This window comes from Triturus cristatus, unplaced genomic scaffold, assembly GCF_964204655.1.
Source record: "Triturus cristatus unplaced genomic scaffold, aTriCri1.1 SCAFFOLD_255, whole genome shotgun sequence".
Classification (NCBI taxonomy): domain Eukaryota; kingdom Metazoa; phylum Chordata; class Amphibia; order Caudata; family Salamandridae; genus Triturus; species Triturus cristatus.
This window is the reverse complement of record NW_028187355.1, coordinates 973363-983398: the sequence shown is the minus strand read 5'-3', so window position 1 is coordinate 983398 and position 10036 is coordinate 973363. Positions and strand designations below refer to the sequence as shown.

At 52.8% G+C, this 10036-nt stretch overlaps 1 protein-coding gene across 1 annotated transcript in view; it reads right to left on the bottom strand.

The window, feature by feature from the left end:
• Positions 1-365: 365 nt before the first annotated feature.
• The window catches only part of LOC146771209 (E3 ubiquitin-protein ligase TRIM11-like), a 43228-nt gene continuing 33557 nt past the window's right edge, over positions 366-10036 (bottom strand). Inside the window, exon 3 of the mRNA XM_085640292.1 lies at positions 366-683. Within this exon, the coding sequence (XP_085496418.1) occupies positions 387-683 (297 nt within the window). The 3' untranslated portion in view covers positions 366-386. The remainder of the gene's footprint in view (positions 684-10036) is intronic.

The following is a 10036-nucleotide window of genomic DNA, read 5'->3' as shown; positions in this document are numbered from 1 at the left end:
CACTTGCATCAGGAGAAAATAAATCAATTTAAAACAGAAATGTTTTCAAACGTCTTAGAAAAGGAGAATTCGGTTTCTTTCCAAATTTCTAAGATGTTTTCTCACATTATGCTTTACATTTTTATCCAGCTTTTTTCACATTTTGCTCCTTCATATCCCTGTTAATTACTGTCATTAGAATTACTCGGTGTGTTGCATTAACTTGTATATGATAATGTAAGAGGTCACTGTACATTACACTGCTTGTATATTGAATCTGGCTCTCAGCCTCAAGTAGGACACTGTAAATAATCCATGAATGTATATTGTGTGCGGCTGTCAGAGTGCGTGGGGTCACTGTGCATTGACCCTGCCAGGAGATCATGTGTGTTCCACTCATACATTTATTAATGCGCACAAAATATGAATATTTCACTTCCTTCTTTTGTTGTATTTGCCAAACAGTATCTCACCTTTAGGAGTTCCCATGTGGGCACCTCACACTTCTTTTCTATCTCTGTTATCAGGGCATTGAGAGAGGTGATTTGATTGGACAGTTTGGTGATATTTGCATTTTCTACCATGGTAATTTTCTTCTCCATCTCCTCCAGTCTCCCGTGCAGTGTTTGCTCATTTTCTTTCAGGAGTCGCCGCAGTTTTTCAATCTCAGATTCAAGTTTCTTCTTCTCAGTCCTTAGCTTGTTCTGTCAGAAGCAGAGAAATGCTGGTTAGATCTTATAAAGCTTCCTATAGGCCGTCCTGAGAGTGGGGGTCCAGGAGGAGGGCGGAGGGGCGGCCTATTGTGATTGTCATCACCTTGCACAAAGGCTTTGTCTGAGAGACATCCAAAAAATGACATTTGAAAGAGAATTTAGATTTTTCACAGCCTGATGGGCCGAAAATCTGTATTTTATTAAAGACCCGAGGGCTAAGATTATGCAAATCTCCTCAATTGCCAGCTCACAGCAGCAACAATCGAAGAATATAGAACTTCAATAACATTCTAATAGGCTATAAAGTTCCCCTGCACAGTGTTCTCCATTTTTTTGGCGTTGCTAACAAGATAGTTTCTAAGATCCATAACTTTCTAATGAAAAACTTCATCAGTGAAAACTGGCTACTCTGAAAAAAAACCAACAATACAAAATCAAGAACTTTTCTCCATTAGGGAGGGTTCCAATGTGGAGGAATAATCTTAGCCTCCGTGTCTCTAATAAAATCCAGATTTTCTGCCCACCAGGCTGTGAAAAATCTAAATTTTATGGCATCACACAGAGGCCCATAAACACAAGAGAGCCCCACGTGATGCATGGTGAGGGGAACTAGAGGCGCAGGGTTCTAGGAGCTAGCAGCCTCCAACAACAAATGTTAACCACAACAATAGCTGCTCCTAGTGTAGAGACCACTATGAATTTATGGTTGAATTGGGGGCAGAGCTTGCTCGCGACCAACATGACCGCTTGAGCCGAGAGCTCCGTGAATACCGTCCTAAAATCCTCTAATTATCCTGCAATTGGCACGTGTAGCAAATAAATATTAGTTCCCCCTGAGCTCTGGAACAACGCGGGAGCGGTAAGTGACACTCCTGGCAGCTGAGTGACCAATTGCGCCGAAGATAGAGCGACGGCAGCGGTGTGCTGAGCTGGGCCTCAATCCCCGAGCTTGCCTGAGTGCGAAACGCAGAGAGCATCCGGACCTCCCCTACGAGCCACAGACGGGTGACGCGAGTGGAGATCAGCCGCGATCGGGAGCGGCGGAGATACCGGAGAGGCGGACCTGAGAGGTGAGCGCTCGGCGCGAGGCGACCCCTGTGTGAGGCCTGGGGCTGCCTCTGAGACGCACCTCGATCCCTGTGCGTGTGAGGAGGACACAGCGAATTCAATATCGCTGCGGGGCTGCCGCGTAATACAGACGGCAGCACTGAGACCCGTGACGAAAGATGCAGGCATAAAGTAAGGAAATACGGCGGGACAGCAGACCTTCCCCACGCTTGCTGGGGAAGCAGACACACCCTGTGGTTGAGCCCACTGCGAAGTTATACGGCATACTACATGCTGCAGCGCCACCATTTTGTGACAGGGTTGAGTGGAGCTAGGACACTACTGCTGAGGCCCACAGGGAGCAAAACCAAGTAAAGGCCCCAGGGGGGCTCTTTGAGGAGGCTGCCCTACTCATTTGGAGCCAGGTGGAACACGAGAGACCGGTGGCTGCAGTACAAATTTGGGAGGCGCCAGGGAAGGTGACGCGATTTATTGCGGGCAGTTGGGTGCTGAGTCGCGACGGCAGACCATCGGAGGGGTTCATCTCCCAGACCCCCACGGAGATCGCACAGCCAGGCCCGAGTTGCAGTGGACGAGTGGTTCCCAGGCAAGCCTGATGAGGTCATAGTGCGGCTGCATATGACATTGGAGTAGGAAGACTGTGGCGGACCTCGGCGCTTGATACTCCGAATACTCAGCGGTGCACTGAGGCCCTGGGCATAGAGGCAGGCGGCGACTCTGAAGCCTGAGTACCGCGCATGAAGAACGCTCACTGCAGGGGTTGCACCGGGTGCAGTGGTAATAGGAAGCTGGCGCACCAGCAAGCGTGGAACAATCCTCCAGCAGGTTGTAATAACTGCGAGGGACAAAGATGGGTCGAGTGGATAGAGCGCAGCCAAAGCTGTCATTTGATCAGAAGCGGTCCAAATCCAGCGACGTTTATGCTGAAACGGCCTCCAGAGAGCATGGCCAGCCCATAGAGGAACAAAGTCTGGATATCCGAGGCTTGCTAGTTGCCATGGAAAAAAGTTTGCAGAGCGGCATTTCATCTCTCGGCACGAAAATTGATGCATTATCTTACCGCATGGACAGGATGGTGGAAAGATTAGACAAACATGCCGAGCGGCTGGACATGTCGCAGCGCGGACTGACTGAGGTGGAGGAAGCGCATACCACGCTTGACACTGAGCACAAGCAACTGGGCAGGGTGCGGAGGGTCTTACAGGATAAGACCGAGGATTTAGAAGCTCTCTCCCGGGGATGCAATTTGCGAATTACGGGACTTCCGGAGGCCACACCCATGGGCAATATGGAACAATTTGTTGAAAAGCTTCTGAAAGCCCTGCTGGGGAGGATGCGTTCTCCAATTCCGTTCTCTGGGGCCCCGACCTTCCCCGGGGGTGCTGCCTTGCCAATCATAGCGAAGTTACTCAACTACCGAGACCGGGACGTCGCATTGAAGTTGGCCAGGGAAAAGCAGCCCTTGGGATATGAGGGGTCCGTGACACATCATCCTGAACATGGACTGGGAATTCATCACTCCCCAACAATTTATGATGGAATGTGCCAAACTAGCCCTCACGGAGAACTTTTTTGAATTTGAAGATGTGATCTATCACCACATTGCAGGAACATCCATGGGCAGCAATTTTGCCCCCAGCATGGCAAGCCTCTATGTCCAACAATTTGAGGACGACCACATCCTCAACCAGACCAACCCATTCTTCAAACATCTGAAAGTACGGAAGCGCTACATAGACAACGTGCTCATTGTGTGGAACGGGACAGAGGAAGAGGCAACAAGGTTTTGCCAATGGGTAAACACCAAGGACGAGCACCTCAGGTTCACACACGCCATTAGCAAGGATCACGCAGTATTTCTAAATCTGGATATCTCCCTCACCAGTGACGGTATCACACCTAAGGTACATAACAAAGTCACTGATACAAACCGTTTACTCCTCTATGAGAGCTACCACCGAAGCCTTGAGGCAAAATCTCCCGGTGGGTCAGTTTCTTCGAGTTCGAAGGAATTGGACGAATACTGAAACGTTTCAGGCACAAGCAGAACGACTGGAGGAAAAGTTCATGGAATGCCATTATCCAAAGAGGATGGTGAGAAAAGCATGAAAAAGAGCAAGAAACAACAATAGGGAGTCATTACTAGAGGATGTCACAAAAGAGGACACAAAAAGACTGGTATGTGTTACCACATACACCCCTGTCTCCAACACAGTCCAGAAGATCATCAGAAAGAACTGGCACACCCTAAACAGCGTAGGGAAACAATGGGAAGCACCTCTGTTTGCCTTCAAACGAAACAAAAGCTTACGCGACGAATTAGTACAGGCCAAGGCGACGGCCCCTGAGGGAGAAGAACAACAGACACTATGGAACCAACCACGACCAGTGGGCCACTACTCCTGTGGGGGATGCACGTCTTGCAACCTCACAACCAATACAAAGAAGGTAGACATAGGCACCAACAATCCCTGGCAATTACGCGATTTCAGTAACTGCAACACGGAGAATGGCGTGTACCTCTTAACGTACCCGTGTGGCCTTAAGTATGTAGGCATGACAACCAGGAAAATAAAGGTCCGCATCGATGAACACCGGCGCACCATTAGGTGCAAAAAGACCAATACCAAACTGACACGTCACTTTGTTGAGACAAATCACAGAGACACAGACCTCAAGTGGGTTGTCCTGGAGGTCATGAAGAAACGCAAATCTGACCTGATGAAAGCCCTACACATCAGGGAGCACAGATGGGTCTATCGCTTGTGGGACACCCCCGCGCCGCACGGCCACCAGCTGCTGCGTGTGCCCCCTGCCTGCCCTCTGCCTCGCTGCCGCCTCGTTTGCCGGTTGCCGGCTGCCTCCGCTGCGGGGTTTGTTTTGCCTGGTTTTGACGATCATTTGTGCCTGTTTTTGTTTTACCTCGTTTAACCTCTTTTTTTTTCCGTGTTTTGTCGCTTATTTGTGCCTGTTTAGCATTTTTCTTTCTGCCCGTGTTTTAGGCTCTCCTTCCTTGTTGTCCGCCTACCTCGCCGCCCTCCGCCCTCCCTTCCCGCCACCGCCGCTTGTCCCCGCCCCTTTTCTCTTCTGTAACCCTCCCCGCTCCCGCCTCCCAGCTGCTCCGCCCACCCGCGCACTTGGCCTTAAATGGCGACCGTGCGACGCAGGTGAGTGTGACCCACTTGTGGGACACCCCCGCGCCGCACGGCCACCAGCTGCTGCGTGTGCCCCCTGCCTGCCCTCTGCCTCGCTGCCGCCTCGTTTGCCGGTTGCCGGCTGCCTCCGCTGCGGGGTTTGTTTTGCCTGGTTTTGACGATCATTTGTGCCTGTTTTTGTTTTACTTCGTTTAACCTCTTTTTTTTTCCGTGTTTTGTCGCTTATTTGTGCCTGTTTAGCATTTTTCTTTCTGCCCATGTTTTAGGCTCTCCTTCCTTGTTGTCCGCCTACCTCGCCGCCCTCCGCCCTCCCTTCCCGCCACCGCCGCTTGTCCCCGCCCCTTTTCTCTTCTGTAACCCTCCCCGCTCCCGCCTCCCAGCTGCTCCGCCCACCCGCGCACTTCGCCTTAAATGGCGACCGTGCGAACGCGCAGCGGTCACGCGCAGCGGGCGCGCCGATTGTGCGCCGAAGGCGCGCCAAAGGTAAGCCCGTCTGCGCCCGTCCGCGACCGGATCGCGACCAGCGCCAGGACCCCTGGTCCTCGAAGACCCCGTCCGACCCGCAGGACGTACTCAGCCGCCACCCTCAACGCACTCAACACCGGCCGACGCCCAGAGTGCCACCAAGCCACACCACGTCACACCCACGGACCCTTCAGCTGCCACGCCTGCAAGTTCTCCTGCATCCGGACCTGCCTCGCACCAACACCCGCCAAGTCAAACACCAGCAGCACCCACCTCAAGTGCATCCTGCTCAACACCCGCTCCGTCCACAGACACGCCATCGAACTCTGGAACCTCCTAGACGCCACAGCCCCAGACATTGCCTTCCTCACAGAGACCTGGATGAACGCCTCTTCAGCTCCCGACATCGCCATCGCTATCCCAGAGGGCTACAAGATCGTCCGGAGGGACCGAAACGCCAACCAGATGGGAGGAGGCATCGCCATCATCCACAGGAGCACCATCCGTCTCACGACCAGCACCGACAACACCCTGACCAGCGCCGAACACCTGCATTTCCAGATCCACACCAACCCGAAGACCACCCTCAGAGGCACCCTAATCTACCGACCCCCTGGACCACGCACACAATTCAGCGAGGACATCGCCGACTTCGTCAGCCCGCATGCCCTCCCCTCCGCTGACTACATCCTCCTGGGGGACCTCAACTTCCACCTGGAGAACAACAACGACCGCAACACCAGCACCCTGCTCGACAACCTCGCCAACCTGGGACTCAAGCAACTGGTGTCCACCCCCACCCACCTCGCCGGACACACACTCGACACAGTCTTCTCTTCCAGCACAGACATCGACTTCAGCCACGCCACTGAGCTTCAATGGACGGACCACAGCTGCGTCCACTTCACCTTCAAGAGAACGACGACCCACCACCACCAGCAACAGGCCGCCCGCAGAAGCTGGAACAAGATCTCAGCAGACCAGCTCGCCACCTCCCTGAGCCAGCACCCTCCTGCCAGCTCAGCGAACCCCAGCCAAGCCGCCGACAACCTCACGAAGTGGATCAGCGACTGCGCGGACGAACTCGCCCCACTGAGGACCCCGCCTAGCAGACCCGGCAGCAAGAAGGCCCCATGGTTCACCGACGAACTCAAGAGCTCCAAGAAGAACTGCAGAGCCCTCGAGAAAGTCTGGAGAAGGGAACCGACACCGGACAACAGGACCTCCTTCAAACTCGCCACCCGGAAACACCACCAGCTGATCCGCGCCGCCAAGAAAACAGCATTCAAGGACCGGCTGGACAACAACGCACACAACTGCAAGGAACTCTTCAACATCGTGAAAGAGCTTTCCAACCCCAGCGCAGGAAACAACGACATCACCCCATCGCAAGACCTCTGCAACTCCCTCGCTTCATACTTCCACAACAAGATCGCGGACATACACAGCAGCTTCAACAACCAACCAACGCACACCATGACCGAACAACCGCCCCCCACCACCACCCTCCACGCCTGGACCCCGATCAGCACCGAAGACACCATCCGCACGATGAACTCCATCCACTCCGGATCACCGACCGACCCCTGCCCTCACCACGTCTTCAACGAAGCCGACGCTGTCATCGCACCCCACCTGCGAGACATCATCAACACATCCTTCGACACCGCCACCTTCCCTGAGAGCTGGAAGCACGCCGAACTCAGCGCTCTACTCAAGAAACCCACAGCGGACCCCACCGAACTCAAGAACTACCGCCCCATCTCGCTCCTCCCGTTTCCAGCCAAAGTCATCGAGAAGACCGTCAACAAGCAGATGGCCGCCTTCCTCGAGACGAACAGATCCCTCGACCCCTCACAGTCCGGCTTCCGAGCCAACCACAGCACCGAGACCGCCCTCATCGCCGCCACCGATGACATCCGAGCCCTGATGGACAAGGGAGAAACAGCGGCCCTCATCCTCCTAGACCTCTCCGCGGCATTCGACACGGTCTGCCACCGCACCCTAGTACCGCGCCTCAGCAACATCGGCATCCAGGACAAGGCACTGGAATGGATCATCTCCTTCCTCGACGGAAGAACACAGAGAGTCCGCCTTCCACCGTACAAGTCAGAGGCCTCCGAAGTCATCTGCGGCGTCCCCCAAGGATCATCTCTGAGCCCCACCCTCTTCAACGTCTACATGAGCCCCCTCGCGGCCATCGTACGCAAACACAACCTCAGCATAATCTCCTACGCCGACGACACCCAGCTGATCCTCTCCCTGACCAACGACCCCGCCGCCGCCAGAGCCAACCTGCACGAAGGGATGAAAGAGGTAGCCGAGTGGATGACAACCAGCCGCCTGAAACTGAACTCGGACAAGACGGAGGTCCTCATCCTGGGCTCCTCACCCTCCGCCTGGGACGACTCCTGGTGGCCTCCCGCCCTGGGCACCGCACCCAAACCGACAGACCATGCACGAAACCTGGGCTTCATCCTGGACTCCTCCCTCTCCATGACCAGGCAAGTCAACAACGTCTCCTCGGCGTGCTTCAACATCCTACGCATGCTACGGAAGATCTTCTGGTGGATCCCCACCGAGACCAGGAAGACCGTCACCCAGGCCCTCGTCACCAGCCGACTGGACTACGGCAACGCCCTCTACGCCGGTACCACCGCCAAGCTCCAGAAGAGACTCCAGCGGATCCAGAACGCCTCAGCCAGACTCATCCTCGACATCCCACGAACCAGCCACATCTCCGGACATCTGAGAGACCTTCACTGGCTCCCCGTCAACAAAAGAATCACCTTCCGCCTCCTCACCCACGCACACAAGGCCCTACACGACCAAGGCCCGAGCTACCTCAACAGCCGAGTCAACTTCTACGCTCCCAAACGCCACCTCCGATCAGCCAACCACGCCCTCGCCGCCGTCCCCCACATCCGAAGAGCGACTACAGGAGGAAGGTCCTTCTCCTACCTGGCCGCCAAGACCTGGAACTCCATCCCGACCGACCTGCGCCTGACCCAAGACCACCTCTCCTTCAGGAAGAAGCTGAAGACCTGGCTGTTCGAGCAGTAGCGGCACCCCCCCCCCCAGCGCCTTGAGACCCTACGGGTATGTAGCGCGCTTTACAAGTATCACTGATTGATTGATTGATTGCCTGCGAGCCTGGGAGAACGAGCTCAACAATGAGAGCCCATGGCTGCAAATGGGCCGTTAATCAACAACGCATGATACCTGGGTTTGACTACAGGGGTTTTCCTCTGCCCTCCTCCCATGGGGCAAGTAGTTTTGCTGTTTAGGGCTTGAATTTAGAAGCCATTTCCTTTAGTGGAGAGTGACTCAGGTCCCACCCACATAGTGGTATCTTCCTATCATAAGTTGGTAAGAACGGAGCCCGATTTCTGTACTAAGGTCCTGATGAATGCCCTGGACCCACTTGGGCGATTTTGGCAGAAACATGTCGACCGCTTACACTACAGTTAGGGGACAATCACTTCCCCATATACCGTGCACTGATTTTAATATCATATAGTTACCAGCCATATTAAAATTCATAATTTGATAACTAGAATGATTTTTACCCTCACTCACGTTCTCACGGGCCCCCACTTAGTTTAGAAGTGCATCCCTATCGTCAGGTGTATGCCCGCCCTCTATCAAACCAAGGTTTTAGAGGGCGAGGACTGGTCAATGATGAAGCATGACACCTGGTGGTGTGTGAGACCAGTCCGTCACATTTTGTGAGATGCCTACACTCACAATTCAACCATAAATTCATAGTGGTCACTACACTAGGAGCAGCTCTTGTTGTGGTTAACATGACACAGAGGCTATCATTATGCAAGTTTAAAGTGCATTTAATACATTGTCAATAGCGCTTGTAACAGGTCTAAAGTAGCAACTTTTAAACATACTTTCATTGGACCAATCCGCAGCACCGAGGATATCTCCCGGGAAGAGAGGTTTAGAGACTGATGCACCCCTAAGGGAGTGTACACCAAGCATAGTAATGTCTACACCTGCTTCTTTCATTACTTCCTACACCGATCTTGCTATGGTTGGGGAGGAAACTGCTCTATGCGGCGATTTATAGGATATTAGCAATTGTTATGTATTTCCTCTCATACTCACAGTCCTTCTCTCATATTCCATCAAGCATTTCACTACACAAAGTCTTTCCTTCTCTGTAAAGAAGGGGTAGAAAACAGAAGTTGACATGGTCTCTCTTCTCCTTTTAAATAAAAGCCAACCCTTTCTGATTGGTAGGCCCTGCTGGTGATGTCTAAGGCTTTTACGTCTGAAGTCCATCTAAAAGATACCAGGCATAGCAAGACAGTGAGTTTATAAAAGATACGCTTTGGGGATAACCCAAAATTCTCTCCTCAATTTATTAAGACCTGTAGGACATCTCTAATGTCCCATAATGCAGCATATTATACAGAAGGTGGGTTTAGTACCCACATACTTCGCAGGAATTTTTTAGTCAGTAAGTTTTGTCCCACAGAGACTCCGTCTACAAGGCAGTGACATGCTGAAAAAGCTGATCTGCAGACATTAACTGTTCTTTAAGAGAGTCATGATGTGAATAAATCAGATAAGTAATTAACTACATGTACTAAATCAGTTGAAACAGGATTTTAGTTCCTTCAAAGGAACAAATCCATTTCT